The 23,195-nt window shown below is 49.9% G+C and overlaps 1 protein-coding gene and 1 long non-coding RNA gene across 10 annotated transcripts in view; one reads left to right on the top strand and one right to left on the bottom strand.

The window, feature by feature from the left end:
* Nucleotides 1–14,018, top strand: part of ZNF83 (zinc finger protein 83) — a 90,817-nt gene extending 76,799 nt beyond the window's left edge. For 7 of the 9 annotated variants that reach the window (XM_064380916.1, XM_064380909.1, XM_064380914.1 and 4 more), the window contains one exon: nucleotides 11,508–14,018. In XM_064380916.1, coding sequence (XP_064236986.1) covers nucleotides 11,508–13,069 — 1,562 coding nt within the window. In that variant the 3' untranslated portion in view covers nucleotides 13,070–14,018. Of the gene's footprint in view, nucleotides 1–9,342; nucleotides 9,428–9,687; nucleotides 9,919–11,507 lie in introns of those variants that run through there. The other 2 variants (XM_064380915.1, XM_064380917.1) reach the window with 2 other exon arrangements.
* Nucleotides 8,088–21,162, bottom strand: LOC135276714 (uncharacterized). Its single transcript, XR_010344211.1, has 3 exons — nucleotides 20,989–21,162; nucleotides 20,846–20,912; nucleotides 8,088–8,891 (listed from the first exon to the last, which is right to left on the bottom strand). It is a non-coding gene; the product is annotated as an uncharacterized LOC135276714 (long non-coding RNA).
* Between the last annotated feature and the right edge of the window lie 2,033 nt (nucleotides 21,163–23,195).

Genomic DNA, 23,195 nt, shown 5'->3' with positions numbered 1-23,195 from the left:
AGGGTCTTTTTTCTGACACTCCTGTTGCCCCAATAATGGTGGTAAAAGTTTTAGACAGTAGCCCCCCTGAACGCTCGGCACCTGTATCTACTGTAAAATTTATTTGCTGGCTCCCCACCTTTACCATGACCCTAGGTTGCCAGGGCCTAGGGAAATGGAGCCTGGTCTGTTTCAGTCCTTATAGCTGTCTACCCCAGCCAAGCCAATTAAGTCTGTATCCCGATTACTTGGGGCCTGCGGGCTTGCTGCTGCTAGTCTAGGTATTGCATGGGGGTAAAGCCAGTGCCTGTATGGGGGTACCTGATCAGTATCAGGGCACTCATTTTTCCAGTGTCCTTTCTTCTTGCACATCGCACACTGATCTCTCTAGTCTGGGTTGAGTTTCAGACTTCTGTCTGACTACGACTCTCCCACGCCCTCTTCCCTGACCTTTTCCCATCCTCTCGTTACACCAGCTCACCTCTCAAGTAAGGAGGCCACTAACGAGGCTGCCTTTTCTTCTGCCTTGTGCCTTGCTTTTCTTCCAGCCTCTTCCTGTCAATTGTAAAACACCTTTGTAGCCACCTGTGTGAGCTCAGTAGCATCCTTGCCCTCAAATCCTTCTAGCTTCTGTAGCTTCGTCCTGATGTCTCCTTGTGCCTGGCTGACAAAAGCCACATTCATCATACATTGGTTGGCGGGGGCTTCTGGTTCAAATGGGGTATAAAGCTGGTATGCTTCACAGAGCCTCTCAGAAAATTCGCCTGGGCTTTCATCAGGGTTTTGGCAGACCTCTGAGACTTCGTCTGTATTTATTACCTTCTTGCTGCCTGCCTTCGTCCACTTAGGGTCTACCTGAGGGAAAGGTTGCATTGCATACTGCAGGGCACCAGTGCCTGCTGGTGCATTATTTTCTAACCACTGGAGAGCTGCTTGTTTTTTTCTCCTGTGCTCTTCAGTAGTAAACAACGTTAACTGCAGTTCCCGGCAGTGCGGCCAGTTAGGGTTATAAGTAGCAAAGATGGACTGTGTTAGATCAGTGGGTACTTGGGGCTTCTCCATGAAGGAGGGAGTGTGTCGTTTCCAATTCAGGTCAGCAGTGGAAGAGGGCTAATGGATAAAGACTCTTTGCCTGTAGGGCTGATGGCCCCACAGGGTCGTGGGGTGAGCCTTATGCTGTGCTGGGGCGCAGGATCTGAGAAATAAAGAGACAGCACGCAGAAGTACAAAGAAAATGCAGCTGGGCTCGGGGGGCCACGCCACCTATGAGCGGAGTCAGGCGAGGCCCCAAACGTCCAGAAGCATGAGTATTTATTGTGTATAGGTTGGGGGCAGGGCAGTGAGTGAAATCATCTTTAAGGATAGTGATAGGGTCGTGAGCAATAAAAATGGGGTCCACCCCCATTAGGTCACTGAGGCTTGAAGGTGGGCCATGCGCAGTGAAGAGGGTACAGCGTGCAATACTTGTATCTATGGGCAAACTACTTCTAAGAAGATTTATAGGAGGATGCTTTAAGTCACATAGCAGTGACAGAGCTGTCAGGGTGTACCGCCACCCGCTGTCAGCTTCCAATGAGTTCTATGGGAAGATGCTTTTCGAGCAGCACAGTAGCAAGAGCTGATAAAGTTCACAGTCACCAAGGTGGATTACCGGTCTGAGGGCAGCCTTCCATAAGAACTGGAGCAAGGTCCTACAACTCCTTTATCAGGAGGAGTGGCTCTTGCCCCAAGCCTGCCATACAGCAGGTATCTTTACGATACTGAACGCTGCCGCCTGGGCCATGGGTTCTTGTCCTGGTATAACTGTTTTCCCTTAAATCATGCTCTGCACTGTGTCTGCTCTAGGCATTCCTCTGATTATAAGCTGCTTATTCCTTAATTCTTGCTCTGTACTGTGTCCACTCCAGGCATTCCTCCGATTATGAACTAAGATATAATTATATATGTGTGTGTAGGGAAATATCCTTTAGGCACTCATACTATTCAACTATTATATGATTATATATAGAGGATTATATAAAGGGATTCTTCAAGCCCTATTTCTATAAACTAATATATGATTGCATAAAGGATTATATAAAAGGAAATAGCTGAGTAGTAACACTATAAAGTGAGATATTCCTCAAGCCCTAACTGTGCCAAGGTTCTGCTTAGCTCTCATTCCTCGGTGCCTATATGGGGCGTTACCCACATTTGCCCACCATGAACCTGCCCCTGCCCATGTTTCACGGAGAAGCACCTGGAAAACCCAAGTATGGTCAGATCGGAGACAACTGGCCACGTCACTTTTTGTTTCTCTCGTTTCCTTATGAGGGGGAGGTGTCGAGCTCCCACTCCCCTGTGAGTCTGACTCCACGTGAGCCCCTGCACCTCGGCCTGCACAGCACGAGCGCCTGCTCCTCGCCGTTCACCTTGCCTCGGGTGTGCTAGGGATGGGTGTACTGGAGCGGAAGGGGTGGGACTGCTCTTTCTTCAGGGGAGCCTGTGAAATCGGTTTCTCTGGTACCTCTTGTCTGTTAGTCTCTTCCCTCGTGGGCTTGGGGTCTGTCGGTTCCTTGGCCTCCTCTGTCCCTGTCCGTGCCACTAAGGCTTTGTAGTAGGCGGCTAGGCAAGATTTCAACCACTTAGGGCATGTCTGGGCTATATTTAGCCATAAATCAATATATGGAAACTGATCTGGATGCCCTCGTCACCGCCCTAAACACTCGGCCAATGGTTTGTCTATCGTTCCTGTGGCCGGCCATCCGACCCCAAAGGAAGGCCATTCTAGCTCACACAAGGTCCTTAACTTCTGAGGGGACAATTTAACTCCATAGTCTCCTGAGAAGCCTTTTTTTTTTTTTTTTTTTTGAGGTGGAGTATCACTCTGTTGCCCAGGCTAGAGTGCAACGGCATGATCTCGGCTCACTGCAACCTTCGCCTCCCGGGTTCAAACGATTCTCTTTCTTCAGCCTCCTGAATAGCTGAGATTCCAGGCATCCATCAACGTGCCCGGCTAATTTTTGTATTTTTAGTAGAGACGGGGTTTCACCATCTTGGCCAGCCTGGTCTCAAACTCCTGACCTCGTGATCCACCTACCTCGGCCTCCCAAAGTCCTGGGATTACAGGCCTGAGCCACCGCGCCCGGTCACAAGCCTTTCTTAAAGTTCGTTAACGTGCACTCTAGTGGTGTGGGTTTTGACTCTTTTCCTCCCGTCCTCTCACACGATGCACACTCTCACAGACTTTCACTTCGAACTGATCACCATCCTGGGAGCCGCATCCTTGCTTGACTAAAATGGAAGCTGAATTGATTTTGAAATGAGAAGCTTCATAATGTAGCATCTGGACTTTAACTGTCCCATTTGTTTAGATGTTCTGCATTCTTCAGGCTACCTCAGTGAGGGTTCTAGAAATAAAGTAGGCATCAACCTTGTGGCAGCCAAGCGTGGTGGCTCACACCTGTAATCCCAGCACTTTGGGAGGCTGAGGCGGGTGGATCACAAGGTCAAGAGATCGAGACCATCCTGGTCAACATGGTGAAACTCCGTTCCTATGAAAAATACAAAAATTGGCTGGGCATGGTGGCGCACGCCTACAATTTCAGCTACTAGAAAGGCTCAGGTAAGAGAATCGCTTGAACTGCAGAGACAAAGGTTGCAGTGAGCCAAGAACGTGCCACTGCACTCCAGCCCAGAGTGAGACTGTCTGAAAAAACAAAAACAAAAACAGAACCTTCTGGGAGACTAAAGATATGCAGTTCCCTGTTTACTACTCATGTGTTTTCGATTCAGTAGTTCTTAAAAGAGAGCTTGATGTCCACATACTGCAGTGCTGCTGAAGCATTCTGCAGTCAGGGAGGAATTTGTGAAATATTGTCCTCGATCTATCTGTAATGTCTTTTTTCCTACTGAATCATAGCTGGGACTCTAGAAAGCTCCAGCACGTCATGCTCCAGTCTTTTTATACATAGGAGTCTATTTCTGACCTGTCATCTATTTCTGACCACGTTGGAGCCAGGGAAGAGCCCTGGACTGTGGAGAAAATAGCAAAAACATCCAGATGGGTGGGAACTGTTTTTTTTTTTTTTTTTTAAATGGAGTCTTGCTCTGTCACCCAGAGGGGAGTGTAGTGGCATGATCTTGGCTCACTGGAACCTCCACCTCCCAGGTTCAAGCCATTCTCTTGCCTCACCCTCCCAAGTAGCTGGGACTACAGGCATGAGCCACCATGCCCAGCTAATTTTCATATTTTTAGTGGAGACAGAGTTTCACCAGGATGGCCAGGATGGTCTCGATCTCTTGACCTCATGATCTGCCTGCCTTGGCCACCCAAAGTGCTGGGATTACACAGGGGGTGCTCAGCTGGGCAACAAGGAAGCTACACCTTCAAACAGTGTGTTGGGGAACTCTCTGCCAGTGGAGGAATTCTATGGCAGAAGCTTAAATCCTTAGATCTCTGAGTGGACATGTTTCTTTGCCCCATTTATCTCTGTGTTCTTCATGTGTTTATATTTGAGACAGGGTCTCGCTCTGTTGCCCAGGCTGGAGTGCAGTGGCGCAATAGCTCACTGCAACCTCCGCTGCCCAGGCTGAAGTGATTCTCCTGCCTCAGCCTCCCAAGTAGCTGGGACAACAGGCGTGCAACACCACCACACCTGGATCATTTCTATATTTTTAGTAGAAATGGGGTTTTGCTGTGTTGGCCAGGCTGGTCTTGAACTCCTGACCTCAGGCAATCTGCCCCCCTCAGGCTCCCACAGTGCTGGGATGACAGGTGTGAGCCACCACGCCCGGCCCCTCTCTCTTTAGATGTGCAGTAGTTTGATCTTCGGGCGTTCTAGCGGTGCTGCAGCTCAGAGACAAAGGCAGAGTGTTTATCCTGATGAGCAGCACCGTGTCGTCTGGCTTCTGTGACCTCTTTGGTTTCTTGCCTCTGTGGCACAGGGAGGGCTGTCAAAGGGTCTCTTCCCCCTGCGGTCTCCTCTGTACTTGATTCCATCTGATGCTCCGTTCTCTGTCCCTGTAGCTCAGAGCTGAGGCCTCCATACACCTGCCCCTTGACCTATTCGGGATCCATCCCATTTCCTGTATTTGCCACGCCTAATCAGGAGGTGGGAAACATGGGCTGCTCCTTCTTTGCAGCTGGGGCCCAGGATACTGGATGGAGCCCTCTCTCTTATTCAGATAGTCTGCTTGTCTATTTGAAATAGGAAAAAAAAAGGCCAGGTGCAGTGGCTCACGCTTGTAATCCCAGCACTTTGGGAGGCTGAGGCGGGTGGATCACCTCAGGTCAGGAGTTCGAGACCAGTGCGACAAACATGAAGAAACCCCGTTTCTACTAAAAATACAAAAATTACCTGGGTGTGGTGGAACATGCCTGTAGTTCCAGCTACTAGCAAGGCTGAGGCAGGTCAATCGCTTGAACCTGGGACAGGGAGTTACAGTGAGCCAAGACTGTGCCATTGCACTCCAGCCTGGACAACAAGAGCAACCTGCATCTCGAAAAAAAAAAAAGAAAGGAATAAAGGTCATGCGCTGTACCTCATGCCCGTAATACCAGCGCTTTGAGAAGCTGAGGTAGGCGGGTCACTTGAGGTTGGTGTAAGATCACGAAGGAAAGGAGAGAGAGACCCAAGGCCAGGTTTAGCAAGTTTCTTCAACCTGCCAGGCTGCCTCGCGACAGGCAGGGAAGGCAGCAGCCTGGCTTACAGACTACGTGGGGTATATGGGAGTTTGCATGTGGCCGGATGCTGTTCTCAGTAAAACCGTATTCTGGTTCTTAAGGCTGACATCCTGTCCATTGGGGTCAACATCCTGGGTTCTAGAGCCAGGTGCGACCACATCCTGAAACCTAGGTGCCCTGTTTATAAGGCCTGAGGCTGTTTCTGTTATAAGCTTGGCTTAATGGGGAGAATGTGGGGGAGACCCATGGGCCTGTCACGTGATCCTAATGTGTCCAGTGTTTTGTTGTATACATGGAAGAAAGGGATAAAGGGGCGTTGCTTTTTCTCGCCGCTTCGTGCTCAGCAGGGGTGTTGGACGATGCTGGCTTGCAAGTTGGTAGTCGTGGAACGTCATCACGTCTCGTACCGTACCGCGGGTAAAAGCTCGTATTCGATTCTGCGGAAACTGGGCGAGAACGCGACAAGGACTAAGAGGAGGAGAGTTATAGCAGGCCCGGGGAGGAAGCAGCCGGGGGGCCCCGGGGCCGAGAGACCGGCTGGGCCAGGCAGAAGAATTGTTTTCTTTGAGTTTTTGGGCTCAGCCTTTGAGTCTTTTGACCACATTTTGTACTATTCCAGATTGGTTCAGATAAAAACAGCATCGTTCGTCTAAGAAAATAATGCAGAGGCTGGCCGGGTGCAGTGGTTCACACCTGTAATCCCAGCACTTTGGGAGGCCAAGGTGGGCAAATCACGAGGTCAGGAGATCAAGACCATCCTGAGCAACATTGCGAAACTCCGTCTCTACTAAAAACACCAAAAAAAAAAAAAAAAAAAGCAGAGGCCTCCTTTTTTGGTGGTTAAGGAGATCGAGGCCTCTGTGATTTTGCAGGACACCTGCCACTAGCGAACGTGTTTGTGTTTGGAGTGTTGAAATGGATTTGGCCATGTCTTCTGTGAGGTTTCTGCAAAGAGCGATCGTATGAAAGGGACGTGGGGATATTCTGGCTGTTCTTATTCGGACACCTGTGGCTATTCTTATTTCTAGAAGCAAGGGTATAAACTGTGGGGGTGTCAACCAGGATAGGCAAGTATTGGTTTCCTGGGGCGATACTGATTTTAGGGGAAGAAGACTAAGGTGCGGGCGCCAGTCCAGTTAGTAAGAAGGCAGATATGAAGGGAGGCACCGCACAGGGAGAGACGCCTTGGCTTGGCAGGCAGACCTGACTGTGCATGTTAACATGATGTGTACAGTTTTTGTCCTTTAGAAGCCATACTCCTAAAGTCCCTGCTAGGGCAGCTGCGGTGAGTGGTTGAAGAGGTGCATGAGGGGTGGGTTGGGGAGTCTGGTTTTTTATCTACTCAGTGGAGGAAGAAGCATTTTGTGTCTACGAGGATCCAGTGAGAGGTTATTGGTGAAGGATGGGGGAGGAGCCAGTCTTGGGTGGCTTGGCATCACAGGAGGCTAGCCAGGGGTTTAAGCAGGGAGTGTGTCTGCCGTTACAGAAACCTGACTTCTTAAGTAGGGAAATGGAGAGTTTGGAAGGGCTTGAGCAGCAGAGCGCAGCGTTGAGTCTGTTTTGGTTTATGTGATTGTGGAGGGTTGGAGTTGTGGGGTGACGTCACACTGCTGGGGGAGCAGGTGGCCTGAGTAATGGCTGGCCGGGAAGTGGCGTCGGAGAGCAGGGCTGTGTGGTGATGGGGTTTATTAGGGGCTGGGTGTGATTCATGTGGGGAGAAAGAGCTGCCTGTCTGGTGAAGGTTAGGGGTTTGATACGCTCCATCAAGGATTCAGAAAGCGTATCAGTTGTTGTAAATCATATTGGAAAGGTCCGCCTAGTTGAAATTGGGGGTGACACATACTTTGGTGTGTAGCCAGTCTTGGGTGGGGACCGGGTTGGCCATGTAGGCAGTGTCCGAGACGGGGAGGCACAGCCAGGGCTCTTTGAAGCAGGAACAAAGAGAGGGTAGTTTTGCTTCGTTATCTGGTAGCGGTTGCTCTGGAATGGGTGTGAGGTGGAGTTGGGTTGGCCCGACGTGATGCTGAGTATTGCTGGGTGGTTGGCGAGGAGGGAGTTGACAGGCCAGTGGGGGCCTCGGGGGCTCCCTTTTTAACCTGTGTGATGATAGCAAGAAGGGTGTCCTAAGAGTTTGTCCCAGCGGGGTTGTGAGGAGAACCCGAACGGGGCCTTCCCATTTTGGTTAAGGCTTGTGGGATCAAGGGCTTTAGGAAAACATTCTCCTGGGAGGAGGGCCTGGTTAGCTGGGCCTTCGTGAGGCTTTGGTCACCGTGTTCACGGAGGAGGGGTCAGATGTGGGAGTGTTGGGAGGTATTCTAGCTGAGAGGAGGGGGCCTGTTTTGTAAGAGGAAAGGGCGTTTGTACATTAACTCAAGTGGGCTGAATAAGGAGGTTGCTGTTGGGCTGGAGTATGGGCAGAAGGGAAGTCCAGAGTGAGTTTGGTTAACTGAGTCTTAAGGATCCCATTTGCCCTTTCAACTTTTCCTGATGACTGGGGTCGGTGTGGAATATGGAGGCGCCACCGAGGGACTGAGAGACTTGGTGGGTGATGTGGGAGACGAAGCTGGGGCCGTTGTCTGATTGAATGGAGTGCAGGAGACCACAGCTAGGGATGATTTCTGCAGAAAGTATTTGGGAAACGCCTGCAGCCTTTTCTGAGGAAGTGGGGAGCGCTGCCACCCACCGAGAGAAGGTATCTATCTATGAGGTCAGGAAGAAACCTAGCTTTTCTTGACGGGGGGCATGTGGGTGAAGTCTGCTTGCCAGTCTTCTGCTGGGAGTGATCCTCTTAGCTGATGTGTGGGGATGAGGAGGGTGGCGGGCCCCTCAAGAGGAGGTGCAGAGCACACGTGAGTTGGAGGTTATGTCCTTGAGCGTGGTAAGTAGGTGAGGGGAAGAGAAGTAAGGGTGAAGGAGAAGGTACGGGGCGTGCACCGATACGGAAGGGTGGGTGAAGAGATGTTAGAATTTTCTTGGTTTGTTCTTCAGAGATGAGTTTTTGATCCAACGATCAGTTCCCTTGGAAGGAGCCCCCTTGTAGCAGTGAAGCTTCGTCTGACTTCTGCGAAATTTGAGTTTTTCAAAATGTACAGCCTTAGGGGTGGCCTTGTTAAGGGCTGCAATTTGGCAGCTGATCACATGGTGACCGGATACTCAGCCTTGGATCTGTGGGCTGGTCTTCTCAGGCTGGTTCTTCCTGGGGGATGGCGGCGGCGTGGGCCTGAGCCATGAGCCACAGTTTCTTTTCCTTTGGGGAGGAGATGAAGGACAGAATAATACAGAGATTATGCCTGATAAGTTCGTAAGACTGAGATTCAAAAAGGTGAAAATACAAAGTGCTTTTTCTACTCTCACATGCCACTGAGCACAGAATGCCTCCCTTCTGATCACCAGAATGGGTGCGTTTTCCCCACCACATCCCAGTCTTGGACAGACGTAAACTGAATGTCCTGTAGTTTAATTCAGTTCTGACACTGCCTACCTGGAGTTAGCGTCAGATCTCACAGGTGAAGGGTTGAGTCCCCAGGCTGGCAAGGCCGGCCTCCGACCTCAGATGCCAGTTGCAAGTGTAGATTGTCACATGTTCCTCTGACCAACCAGCTGTGAGTTGGGCTCCCTGAACCTTTTTGTTGGGTTTGATTACTTTGCTAGGGCAGCCTCAAAGCTCAGTGAAACACCTCCTTAGGTTCTTGATGAAGGATGTTTCACCGGAATCAGATGGACAGCCAGAGGCGGAGATCCACAGGGAGGCACTCACATGTGAATCAGTAGTCATTCTCTGAGGTAACAGTTCCACACATTATTGATTGATAGACTAGATACAAGCCAAGATCACGTGTAATATATAGAAATGTCCTAGATGAAAGTAGCAGTGGCTGAAACAAGTAACAGTGAACGTAAAACCAGAGGCATCTTTGCAGTGAGCTGGCTCCACACAAGGACCGTGGGGAGGTTCACGGGTGTGCCAGGCCCCAGGCACCTGCGTGTGGTCAGCATCTGGAAGCTCTCATCCCACACAGTAGTCACGGTTGATATTAACTCAGTCTGCAGCCCATCTCCCCTTCCTGGAAGATGATGGTGGCAGTGACTGGTTTATGCTTCTAAGCCTGGCCTGGTGTTGCTGATCAACTCATCCAGGAGACCATAGAGGTGTGCCTCATGAGGACAAAACATGCTCCTATCAAAACAAGACCCAGGCCATCCCAAGGTCCTCAGAGCTCTTGGTCAGGAACCAGAGAAGAGACCAATATATGCATTTCTTCTTATTTCACAAGGTACATTTTACTGGTATGTGTCACAGGGGTGGAGGTGGTCCTTCTGGGATGGTTACTCAGCTGCATGGGAGGACAGCAGAAAGACCCTGTACTGGGTCCCCAGGTCGTTGCAGGAAGCATAGCTCACAGAAATAAGGCCTCTGGTTTAAAGTTCACTGTTACTCGTCTCAGCCACTGATTACTTCTTTTTTTTCTAAGATGAAGTCTCGTTCTGTCACCCAGGTTGAAGTGCAATGGTTGAAGCTCACTGCAGCTTCTACCTGCTGGGTTCAAGTGATTCCCCTGAGGGGAACAAACAGGCCCTTCTGCTGCAGGTCTGCTGGAGTTTGCTGGAGGTCCACTCCAGACCCTGCTTTCCTGGAAGTCACCAGCAGGGGCTGCAGAACAGCAAAGACTGCTGCCTGTTCCTTCCTCTGGTAGCTTCATCCCAGAAGGGCACCTGCCAGATGCCAGCCAGAGCTCTCCTGCATGAGGTGTCTGTTGGCCCCTGTAGGGAGGTGTTAACTTGATACACTCCCTTTAATATATATGATTTTTTTGAGATGGAGTTGTGCTGTTGCCCAGGCTGGAATGCCACACTGCACCCTCTGCCTCCCTGGTTCAAGCAATTTTCCTGCCTCACCCTGCCAAGTAGCTGGGATTACAGGTGCCTGCCACCACGCCCAGCTAATTTTTGTCCTTTTAGCAGAGATGGGGTTCAACCATGGTGGTGAGGGTGGTCTCGAACTCCTGACCTCAGGTGATTCACCCATCTCGGCCTCCCAAAGTGCTGGGATTATAGCAGCCCCAGCCTGCTTCTTGCTGTCTCATACGTCAGAATGAAAGGAAGCAAGCACTCTAGTGTTTACAGGCTCTTCTTATGTTTAGTTTGCTCCAAAGAATGTTTTCTCTGAACTTTCAATAAATTTCCTAAGTAAAAATTTTTTTCAATTATTAGATAGATAGATAGCCATATGTTTTCCTTCCATTGTAGTATACTATGGCTTCATGTTGGAAAAATTCTCCTTTTTGGGGTGCTAAGTTAAGTGGTTTGGTCATAGATTCCTTCATATTAAGGTTTTCTGCAGTTAGCTTGAATTATGTGCAGTCACCTTTTCTTTGTTAGAAAATACCTGTTCCTGGGGGCCGGGTGCGGTGGCTCACGCCTGTAATCCTAACACTTTGGAAGGCCAAGGCGGGTGGATCACGAGGTCAAGAGATCGAGACCATCCTGGACAACATGGTGAAACCCTGTCTCTACTAAAAATACAAAAAATTAGCTGGGCATGGTGGCGCGTGTCTGTAATCCCAGCTACTGAGGAGGCTGAGGCAGGAGAATTGCCTGAACCCAGGAGGCGGAGGTTGCGATGAGCCGAGATCGCGCCACTGCACTCCAGCCTGGGTAACAAGAGCGAAACTCCGTCTCCAAAAAAAAAAAAAAGAAAAAAATACCTGTTCCTTTTGTTTTTCAAAAACTAAAATCATAATTAGGAATTGTATAACTGTTCAACATAAGTATTACTTTTAGTGTAATATTACATATTTCAATGGGAGATATTTATTAACCATCTGTAATCAATTGGAAACTGTGGATTTCTTGTATCTCGTAGGTATCTTTCCTAAATGTGAGATCAAAGAATTGCCACCAAAAGAGAAGAGTAATACAGGAGAAATATTCCAAACAGTAATGTTGGAAAGACATGAAAGTCATGGCATAGAAGATTTTTCCTTCAGAGAAATCCAAAAAAACTTACATGACTCTCAGTGTCTGTGGAGACACGATGAAAGACATCACAAATTTATGACCCATAAGGGAAAGGATGATACGCAAAAGCAAAATAACCCTATTAAAAGTCAGCTTGGATTAAACTTCCAGTCACACCTACCTGAAGGGAAAATACATCAATATAATCACATGGAAAAATCCATCAACAGTAGTTCCTTAGTTTCCCCACCCCAATGTAGTTCTTCTGCTCTCAAAACCCACCTTTCTCATACATATAAATGTCATCTTACGGATTCTGTATTCACAGAAGGAGAGAGAGCAAACATTCAGACAGAATGTTACAGATATAACGAGTGTGGCAAGACCTTCCATCAAGGCTTACATTTTCCCATGTATCAAATAATCCATTCTGAAGAGAAGCAATTTAAATGTGATACATGTGGCAAGATCTTCAATAAAAAATCAAACCTTGCAAGTCATCGAAGAATTCATAACGGAGAGAAACCGTATAAATGTAACGAATGTGGCAAGGCCTTCAGTAACATTTCCCACCTTGGACAGCATCGCAGGACTCATACTGGAGAGAAACCTTACAAATGTAATGAATGTAGCAAAGTCTTTAGTCAAATTTCACACCTTACGCAACATCGAAGAATTCATACTGGAGAGAAACCTTATAAATGTAATGAATGTGGAAAGGTCTTCCATCAAATTTCACACCTTGCACAACATCGGACAATTCACACTGGAGAAAAACCTTACAAATGTAATGTATGTGGCAAGGTGTTCAGTCGCAGCTCCTACCTTGTACAACATCTGGTCACTCACACTGGAGAGAAACCTTACAAATGTCATGAATGTGGAAAGGTCTTCAATCATATTTCACACCTTGCACAACATCGTAGAATTCACACTGGAGAGAAACCTTACAAATGTCATGAATGTGGCAGGGTCTTCAGTCACAAGTCATCCCTAGCAAACCACTGGAGAATTCACACTGGAGAGAAACCTTACAAATGTCATGAATGTGGCAAGGTATTTAGTCGCAATTCATACCTTGCCCAACATCTGATAATTCACACTGGTGAGAAACCTTACAAGTGTGATGAATGTGACAAAGTATTCAGTCAAAATTCACATCTTGTACAACATCGCAGAATTCACACTGGAGAGAAACCTTACAAATGTCATGCATGTGGCAAAGTCTTCAGTCAAAATTCATACCTTGTATACCATCAAAGAATTCATACTGGAGAAAAACCTTACAAATGTAATGAATGTGGAAAGGTCTTCAGTCTAAACTCATCCCTAGCACATCATAGGAAAATTCACACTGGAGAGAAACCTTACAAATGTAATGAATGTGGCAAAACCTTTAGTGTGCGTTCAAGCCTTACTAACCATTATGTAATCCATGCTGGAAAGAAACCTTTCAAATGTAGTTAATACAGCAGTGTTCAGTCAGTATTAAAGCCTTGCAAGACACAGGGTAATTTATATAGGAGAGTTGGGCTTGGTAGCTCAATTCTGTAATCCCAGCACTTTGGGAGGCTGAGGTGAGTGGATCACCTGAGGTCAGGAGTTCAAGAGGCCTGACCAACATGATGAAACCTCATCTTTACTAAAAATGCAAAGATTAGCCAGGAGTGGTGGTGGGAGTCTGTAATGCCAGCTACTTGGGAGGCTGAGGCAGGAGAATCACTTGAACCCAGGAGGCAGAGGTTGCAGCGAGCTGAGATTGTACCATTGCACTCCAACCTGGGTAACGAGTCAAATTCAGTCTCAAAAAAAAAAAAAATTAATTATACTGCACAGAAACTTTGCAAGTGTAATTAATGTAGCAGAGCCTTTAGTTTTTGTTCAGTGCCTAATAACCATTAGCTAGCCCACAGCAGAGCGAAACCTTACTAATGTATTAAAGGTGGCAAGGCCTTAAGGTATTTCTCCAAAGAATTCTTGCTGGTGAGAAACCTAACAAATGTAATGAATGTCACAAGGTGTTCTGGCACAATTCTCACATCGTACAATGCTGGAAAAACTGCTACTTGAGGGAAACATTACAAAAACACAGAGTGGGAAACCATGATGAGTTCAAACATTCATCAGCATCAGAGAATTCATACTAAACAGCATTTGTATAATTATATGTGATTAGAAAACTTTCCACAGGCCATAGTCGTACTAGGCATCAGAAACTTTTTTGATGAAACCATACAAATGTAAGGTGCAGGCTTAGACTTTCACCCAAGCATCAAAACTGGCACATCACAGAGTTTATACTGGACAGTAACTACACAAAGATAATGAACGGAATAAGCCTTTCCGTGTAATATTCATGATTTTGTCATGAGAGATCTACTCAATAAAATCCAGGCAAATGTTGTGAATCTGGAAAGGTCATTTATCTAAGATGCATCTTTAGGATTCGTTAAAAATTTACACGGGAAATTGGGCATGGTGGCTGACGCCTGTAATCCCAGCACTCTGGGAGGCTGAGGTGGACAGATCATGAGGTCAGGAGTTCGAGACCAGTCTGACCAACCTGGTGAAACCTGTCTCTACTAAAAATAAATTAGCTGGGTGTGGTGGCACATGCCTGTAATCCCAGCAGGAGGCTGAGGCAGGACAATCACTTGAATGTAGGAAGTGGAGGTTGCAGTGAGCTGAGATCATGCCACTGCACTCCAGCAGTCTAGCCTGGGCAACAGCGAGACTTTGTCTCAAAAAAAAAAAAAAAAAAAAAAAAATCATAATGGAACCCTTACAAATGTAATGATATGGTAAGTAATTTAACCAATTTTCTCACAATATAATTTATCTGAGAGCTCACATGAAGTCTAATTCTCTGCCATTAATCTTTTATACTATATTCTGCAGAATAATTACAATTCAAAATATGTTAAAAGTTATGACATATATGAAAGACTCAAGGATATTTGGAAATGGCCAGTTACCTTAAGGTTATAAAATAATGTATTACATTATTGAAGGAGAAAGGATTCTTTACCATTTTTGACTTGCAAGCTGACGTTTGAAATGTTTTTATGATGTCTTTCTTACGGTCATTTCGTGATCTACAGGCAAGAATAGAAGGAAATGGCCCACTTCATTAGGTGAGATCCTTTCTATTCATGTTTCTGGGAAACAGGGACACTGTCTTTTGTAAGTAAATGTTGGCTGAATACTGGCTAACCCCAGCACTTTGGGAGGCAGAAATGGGTGGATCACTTCAGGTCAGTAGTTCAAGACCAGCCTGGCCAACATGGTGAAACCCCATCTTTACTAAAAATACAAAAATTGGTTGGGTATTGTGGCTTGCACCTGTAATCCCAGCTACTCAGGAGGCTGAGGCAGGAGAATAGCTTGAACCCAGAAGCTGAAGGTTGCAGTTAGCCTAGATCATGCCACTTCACTCCAGCCTGGATGACAGGGTGAGACTCTGTCTCAAAAAAGAAAGGAAGAAAGAAGTTGGCTGAATTAGGCTTTGGAAGGGGCTGAAAATAATGTAAAGCTGTGGTATCGATCATACTTACTGCATACAGGGCATCCTTGACAGAGAGGACCAGTGTGGATTATAGAAAAGAAATGCGGGCCGGGCGCGGTGGCTCACGCCTGTAATCCCAGCACTTTGTGAGGCCGAGGCAGGTGGATCACGAGGTCGAGAGATCGAGACCATCTTAGTCAACATAGTGAAACCCCGTCTCTACTAAAAAATACAAAAAATTAGCTGGGCATGGTGACGCGTGCCTGTAATCCCAGCTACTCAGGAGGCTGAGGCAGGAAGAATTGCCTGAACCCGGGAGGCAGAGGTTGTGGTGAGCTGAGATCGCGCCATTGCACTCCAGCCTGGGTAACGAGAGCGAAACTGTCTCAAAAAAAAAAAAAAAAAATTGCTCTACTAACCAATCATTAAATGGGGCAGTCCAAGATCTTAAGAGACTGCAGTTTTTATTGGAGATGATTAATATGTTAACAGGAAGTGATTATGTATGGTACAAGTCATGCTGGGAAAATGTTAGCCACCTTTCCATTGAATGGCAGTAGCTGTCATATAGCAAGATTGAAGAAAAATTGATGTTAGTCTTGAAAATGAAAAGAACAACTACCACAGAGGAAAGGGTTTTTGTTTTTGTTTTTGTTTTTGTTTCTTCTTTCTGTTTGTACAGACAGGGTCTCACTATGTGTCCCAGGCTGGTTTTGAACTCCTGGGCTCAAGCCATCTTTCTACCTTGGCCTCCCAAAGTTCTGGGATTGCAGGTGTGAGCCTCTGTGCCTGGCCCAAAGAGGAGAGTTTGATGTTAGTTTAAAACAAAAAAGGCCCAATAGCATGTTCTTGATTAGAAATCCCTTTTAACTGGAGCACTGCATTTCCCATTGTACGCTGGTTGGTTTTTTGAGATAGGATCTCACTGTCACCCAGGCTGGAGTGCAAGGGAGCAGTCTTGGTTCACTGCAACCTCCAGCTCCCTGGTTCAAGAACTTTCCTGCCTCAGCCTTTGAGTGTCTGGGACTACAGGCAGGCCACCACCATGCCCGGCTACTTTTTGTATTGTTTGGTAGAGGTGGGGTTTCACCGAGTTGGGCAGGCTACATTTCCTATTGTTTTATTTAGAATGTATCGTAGATCTTCTGTGTTAATAAGATTTAATGTTGTTTTCATAACTGGGTTAATCATATTGCTTGTACCTGCATAGCTTTATCTTAATAGGATTCTTCATGTCTAGACACAGTGAGAATCTACAAATTGTTTTCATGAGGGAATCAAACATACAATTTGAGGACATACGATCATGCCTGCCTCCTCTGATTGTTACAAAGCTGCCCAGCAGGTTAAACTTGCTGGCCTAACTTGGGGTCTACACATCCTTTTCTCTTGGCTAACCTTACATTTTGGTGCCAAACCCAAGAAAAGATAGGCTCTGGCCGAGCATCCTTAAGGGGCTCTCTCTGTCCCTCTCTCTCCTGGCCAACTCTCTCTCCCCTTCTCGAACCTGCTGAAGACCCAGAGGCTCTCCAAGACTCTCCCATTGCCGGCCACCTCATCTACCATCAGAGCCTCCACCGGGTAACAGACTCTTGCCATTCACCCAGAACCCCTGACGTATCTGCCTTCCCGAAAGACCCAGTGCTGGGCCAAGGGCTTTCTCCAGCCTCCAGGCCTCTGGTTCCTCCATTTCAGGGATGCCTGACTCGGTGGCTACCTGCTTGTCAATTGGCAGTCTCTTCTTCCTCCCCAATTCGCTATGAGAGCCTCTCTGTCTACCTCTTCCAAAAGTACCCCGGTTGGGTGTCTCCGGTATAATCTCAATACAAATTCTACAATGGCTCCCAATGGCCCAAAAATGGCACTTTTGATTTCAATATACCTAGAGACTTCGACAACTTTTGCCTTCACAATGGGAAATGGTAGCCACCCTCTCCTCTGCCAGTCCTGTTCTACTTCCCAGATCCTCGCTCACTCCAAACCCAAGTCTCCCTGTGTCACTGGCCCCACAGCCCCAGCCAACAACTCCTCTGCCTTTGACCCCACCAATTTTTCTCCTCCTAATTCCCCACCAGAGCCTCGTGGTCCTCCGCCGTATGCCCCGCTCTGGCCCTATCCCTTCCTCCCCCTCTCCAGCCACCCTGCTTCTGACTCTGAGTCCTCCCCATCTCCACCCTTCCCCGTCTCGAGCCCAACATGCCCAGCAGCGAGCTCCCTTGCTTCTCCTTTGGGAAGTAGCAGGGGCTGAAGGACTTGTCCATGTCCACCTCCCCTTCTCCCTCTCTGATCTCTCCCAGATTGAAAAACGTCTCGGGTCCCTCTCCTCTGATCCTGATACTTCTATCAGAGAATTTAAATATCTCACCTAGTCTGATGAACACACTTGGCATGATCTCTGTATTACTCTCTTCTACCCTCCTTCCAAAAGGAAAGACTGTGGCTCACAGCCCAGGCACAGGCTGACAGTCTTCATTGGCAACACCCTGCAAAGCCCGTAGGAGCTGCTGCTGCTCCCAGGAAGAGCCTTCCCGAGAGTACTATCCCACAGCCATATGATCACCTGCCTCACTGCAGGCCTTAATAAAGCTGCCCAAAAACCAAAGAAATTCCCAAAAAGCAGAGGAAAATTCTGCCCAATTCCTTTTCTGCCTTACAGAGGCTCCAAAAGCATGTTGTCCCTGCCTCTCCAGAAGAAACTACTGTTCTTAATGCCCATTTTATCTCCCCATCTGCCCCTGACATCTGGCACAAACTTAAAAAGCCCTCAAACCCCACGACAAGACCTCCTTAACCTGGCTTTCAAAGTCTTCAGTAACAGGGATGAGTAAATTAGATAAAGCCCCAAAATCGTGCTAACTACCAGCTTCTAGCTGCAGCTGTCCAGCAGCCCAGCCACAGCACCCAAGGGCACAAATGACCCAATAGCAGGGGCTCTCTGGGGCCTTGTGTAAAGTGCAGCAAAGGCGGCCACTGGGTGCAGGCATGTCCTAACCCATGAGTGCCAGAAACCCCTTGTCCACTTCGCCAACAGACAGGCCACTGGAAGTCTAACGTCCTCTCAACAGACACACAGAAAAGCTTGCACCTCTTCAGCAAGGCGAAAAGTGAAGCATGGCTCGCACTCCCGCAGCCCCTCGGCCGTTACTGCCTCGAGCCCAGGGTAACTCTGCTAGTAGCAGGTAAGCCCACTGCTTTTTAAATCAATAGTGGGGTAACATTCGGCTTTGCCTGAGTTCTCAGGCCCCACTAATTGCTCTCAGGCCTCAGTTGGGGTTTGGACTCATCTCGTGCCCACGTGCCACCAGACTTGCGTGTTCCCTATTGATCCTTACCATGCCTCATTGCCCTTCCTCCATCCTAGGCAGAGATCTAACCAAATTCAAAGCTTCCATCACCTTTTTCTGTTCCCCACAACCAGATTCTCTCCTACTCCACTACCACACCAGACCTTGGCCCCTCCGCCAGGATCCGCTCCCCACTTCTCTTGTTAATCCCCTAGTGTGGGACACCACTGCGCCTTCTCTAGCAGCTCACCATGACCCCATCAAAATCCAACTACAAGACCCCTCCAAATTTCCTAATGTCTCTGAGTATCCCATTTCATTAACACACCTAAAGGCTTACGACCCACCTATCGGCTAGTCTGCGATTTCCGGACTAGCAATCAGGCAATCCTTCCCGTTCATTCGGTGGGTCCCAACCCTCTAGACACAACAGATGACATTGAAATAGACCTAAAAGATGCCTGTTTTTAACAAAAACATTTGTTTTCATCCTGACTCCCAAAATCTCTTTGCTTTCGTTTGGACTGACCCTGAAACTCTCCAGTCAGGACAATGTACTTGGACACTCTTTCCCCAAAGCTTTAGAGAGAGCCCCCGTTTCTTTGGACAAGCTCTGGCTCAAGACCTGACCTCCCTTGACCTCTTCCCTAGCCAGCTCCTCCAGTAGGTGGGTGACCTCCTCCCCACAGGGCTCTCAGACTCACACTGTTACCCTTGTAAACTTTCTTGCTAGTAAAGGATATAGGATTCCCCCTCCAAAGCCCAACTCTCCACCCCAACAGTGACATACTCAGGAGTCCAGCTCTCCCACGGGGCCTAAGCCACGAGCCCAGCACGGGCAGCACTGATTGATAGACAGCCTGCCCCCACCCACCTCTAAATGTGAAATCTTCAGAATATGGATTCCCAATTTTTCCCTCGTAGCCCGCATCCTTTGTGAGGCAGCTAAAGGCCCTCCCAGTGAGCCCCGAAATCCTCCACACAACATCACCCCTAGCTTCCACACAGTTAAACCACCCTTCTCACCGCTCCTGCTCTGTCTCTGCCGGACATTTCTCAGCCTTTCATTCTCTACACAGCCCAAAACCATGGAATAGCCCTTGGTGTTGGAAGAAAAGGAAGTCCTCTTTCCTCTCTCCCATAGCTCACCTATCTATCTAAACAACTAGGCTACACTGCCGAAGAGTGGCCGACCTGCCTCAGAGCCCCAGCAGCAGCCACCATGTGAGCCGCAGAAGGCACGAAACTCCCAGTCCATTGAGACACCGCAGTCCACAGCCCACAGCCCACAGCCCACGTAATCTACGAGATCTCCTCTTCTCCTGAGCACTGAGCACACTTTCTCCTTCTCGGATCCAACTACTCGACGCCCTCTTTCTTGAAAACCCTGAGCCCCGCCTCTCCAAAAGTGCTCCCCTCAAACCTGCATCCCTACGTCCAGTATCTTCCTCCCCTCCCACCCGCTCCTGTACTGAAATCCTACCTACAGCATCATTTCCCCTGAACCTCTCACCGATCCTGATGACCAGTTATTTATAGATGGCTCCTCTTCCAGGTATGCAGTCGTCTCCCTTGACCGAGTAATTGAAGCCAAACCCCAACCCCCAGGGACCTCCTCCCAAAAGGCAGAACACAGCTCTCACCAGGGCCCTAACCTCTCCAAAGGCAAAAGAGTCAGCATTTGTACCAAGTCCAAATATGCCTGTCACATTCTCCATTGTTACGCCGCCACCTGGCAAGAGAGAGGATTCCTTACCGCCAAAGGAACCCCCCTCACTAACTTCTCCAAGCTGCGCACTTCCCAGCTAAGGCAGGAGTTACGCCGTGTCAGGGACATCAAACAGGGTCACATGACAAGAGGAAACAGGGTGGGGAGGCAGCCTCCCCTGCTCCTTTCCTCCTCATTACCCCCACCATCCAACCCCAATCTTGCCCCACTGAAGAATCTTCCCTGCTACAACAAGGGGCCTCCTTCCAAGGGAGCTGGGTAGTCAAAGATCAAAAACAAGACTCAGTTACAAACACTCTTGAAGTCTAGAAACCCCGGGCCTCCCTTCTGCCCATAGCCCTAGCCCATATCAGAGCCAGCCCAAAAGCACCCTCCCTCCTCGGCCCATTTGAGTTAATGTATGGACTCACTTTCCTCCTACAAAACAGGCCCCTTCTAACTCAGCTAGGAGAGTACCTCCTCCGTGGACAGACCAGGCACTCCCAAAATCCCACAGAGGCCCCACCAACCAGACTGTCCTACCAGGAGAGCATGTCGTCCTAAAAACTCGTAACCCAGCAAGACTTAAACCAAAGTGGGAAGGTCCCTTTCGAGTTCTCACAACCCCCACTGCAGCCAGACTCTCAGGACCTATCTCTTGGTATCATCTTTCCCGATTAAAAAGAGCTCCCAAAGCACCCACTGAGCTGCCAACTGCCGTCCTCCGCCCATCCCCAAAGACTCACCAGCGGTAACTCCATGTATCACCACTGTCCCTGCCTCAGGTGCCAAGGCCTCGTGACGAGGAACAGCCTGCCCACAAAGCATGCTAAATATTAGAAATCTTCCCCGTCTCCCATTTCCACACGAACATAAAGTCCTAGCTCACCTATTCATTGCTCATTTGCACTGACAATTTCATGAGCCATGTGACGCTGTCAGCTGCCTCAGAGGCCCTCCAGAAGACGCCAAGTCCCTGTACAGCCCCTACCAACTCCTTCCCCGAGATACAGAATCCCATTCCTCCTCAAGGTTCTATTTTAATAGTGACCCACTGCCTCCGCTCCCTTCTCACCTCTACAAGACCCACAGGCGCTCTGGATCTCACTCACTCCTTGTTACTGAGGCTCCCCCGCTCTCTGCGTCTCACTCGCTCCCCGTCACTGGGGCTCCCCCGCTCTCTGCGTCTCACTCGCTCCCCGTCACTGAGGCTCCCCCGGTCTCTGGGTCTCTCTCGCTCCCCGTCACTGGGGCTCCCCCGCTCTTTGCGTCACTGGGGCTCGCCCGCTCTGTGGGTCTCAGTCGCTCCCCCTCACTGGGTCTCCCCCGCTCTCTGGGTCTCTTTCGCTCCCCGTCACTGGGGATCCCACGCTCTCTGGGTCTCTTTCGCTCCCCGTCACTGGGGCTCCCACGCTCTCTGGGTCTCTTTCGCTCCCCGTCACTGGGGCTCCCACGCTCTCTGGGTCTCTTTCGCTCCCCGTCACTGGGGCTCCCACGCTCTCTGGGTCTCTTTCGCTCCCCGTCACTGGGGCTCCCACGCTCTCTGGGTCTCTTTCGCTCCCCGTCACTGGGGCTCCCCGGCTCTCTGGGTCTCACTCGCTCCCCGTCACTGGGGCTCCCCGGCTCTCTGGGTCTCACTCGCTCCCAGTCACTGGGGATCCCACGCTCTCTGGGTCTCTTTCGCTCCCCGTCACTGGGGATCCCACGCTCTCTGGGTCTCTTTCGCTCCCCGTCACTGGGGCTCCCCGGCTCTCTGGGTCTCACTCGCTCCCCGTCACTGGGGCTCCCCGGCTCTCTGGGTCTCACTCGCTCCCAGTCACTGGGGATCCCACGCTCTCTGGGTCTCTTTCGCTCCCCGTCACTGGGGCTCCCACGCTCTCTGGGTCTCTTTCGCTCCCCGTCACTGGGGCTCCCACGCTCTCTGGGTCTCTTTCGCTCCCCGTCACTGGGGCTCCCACGCTCTCTGGGTCTCTTTCGCTCCCCGTCACTGGGGCTCCCACGCTCTCTGGGTCTCTTTCGCTCCCCGTCACTGGGGCTCCCACGCTCTCTGGGTCTCTTTCGCTCCCCGTCACTGGGGCTCCCACGCTCTCTGGGTCTCTTTCGCTCCCCGTCACTGGGGCTCCCACGCTCTCTGGGTCTCTTTCGCTCCCCGTCACTGGGGCTCCCCGGCTCTCTGGGTCTCACTCGCTCCCCGTCACTGGGGCTCCCCGGCTCTCTGGGTCTCACTCGCTCCCAGTCACTGGGGATCCCACGCTCTCTGGGTCTCTTTCGCTCCCCGTCACTGGGGATCCCACGCTCTCTGGGTCTCTTTCGCTCCCCGTCACTGGGGCTCCCCGGCTCTCTGGGTCTCACTCGCTCCCCGTCACTGGGGCTCCCACGCTCTCTGGGTCTCTTTCGCTCCCCGTCACTGGGGCTCCCCGGCTCTCTGGGTCTCTTTCGCTCCCCGTCACTGGGGCTCCCACGCTCTCTGGGTCTCTTTCGCTCCCCGTCACTGGGGCTCCCCGGCTCTCTGGGTCTCACTCGCTCCCCGTCACTGGGGCTCCCCGGCTCTCTGGGTCTCACTCGCTCCCAGTCACTGGGGCTCCCACGCTCTCTGGGTCTCTTTCGCTCCCCGTCACTGGGGCTCCCACGCTCTCTGGGTCTCTTTCGCTCCCCGTCACTGGGGCTCCCCGGCTCTCTGGGTCTCACTCGCTCCCCGTCACTGGGGCTCCCCGGCTCTCTGGGTCTCACTCGCTCCCAGTCACTGGGGATCCCACGCTCTCTGGGTCTCTTTCGCTCCCCGTCACTGGGGATCCCACGCTCTCTGGGTCTCTTTCGCTCCCCGTCACTGGGGCTCCCCGGCTCTCTGGGTCTCACTCGCTCCCCGTCACTGGGGCTCCCACGCTCTCTGGGTCTCTTTCGCTCCCCGTCACTGGGGCTCCCCGGCTCTCTGGGTCTCACTCGCTCCCCGTCACTGGGGATCCCACGCTCTCTGGGTCTCTTTCGCTCCCCGTCACTGGGGCTCCCCGGCTCTCTGGGTCTCACTCGCTCCCCGTCACTGGGGCTCCCACGCTCTCTGGGTCTCTTTCGCTCCCAGTCACTGGGGATCCCACGCTC

This window comes from Aotus nancymaae, unplaced genomic scaffold (assembly GCF_030222135.1).
Source record: "Aotus nancymaae isolate 86718 unplaced genomic scaffold, 86718_ANA_hifiasm-v0.15.2.pri h1tg000028l, whole genome shotgun sequence".
NCBI lineage: Eukaryota > Metazoa > Chordata > Mammalia > Primates > Aotidae > Aotus > Aotus nancymaae.
Note: the sequence above shows the minus strand (reverse complement) of the source record. Positions and strands in the feature narration are given on the sequence as shown.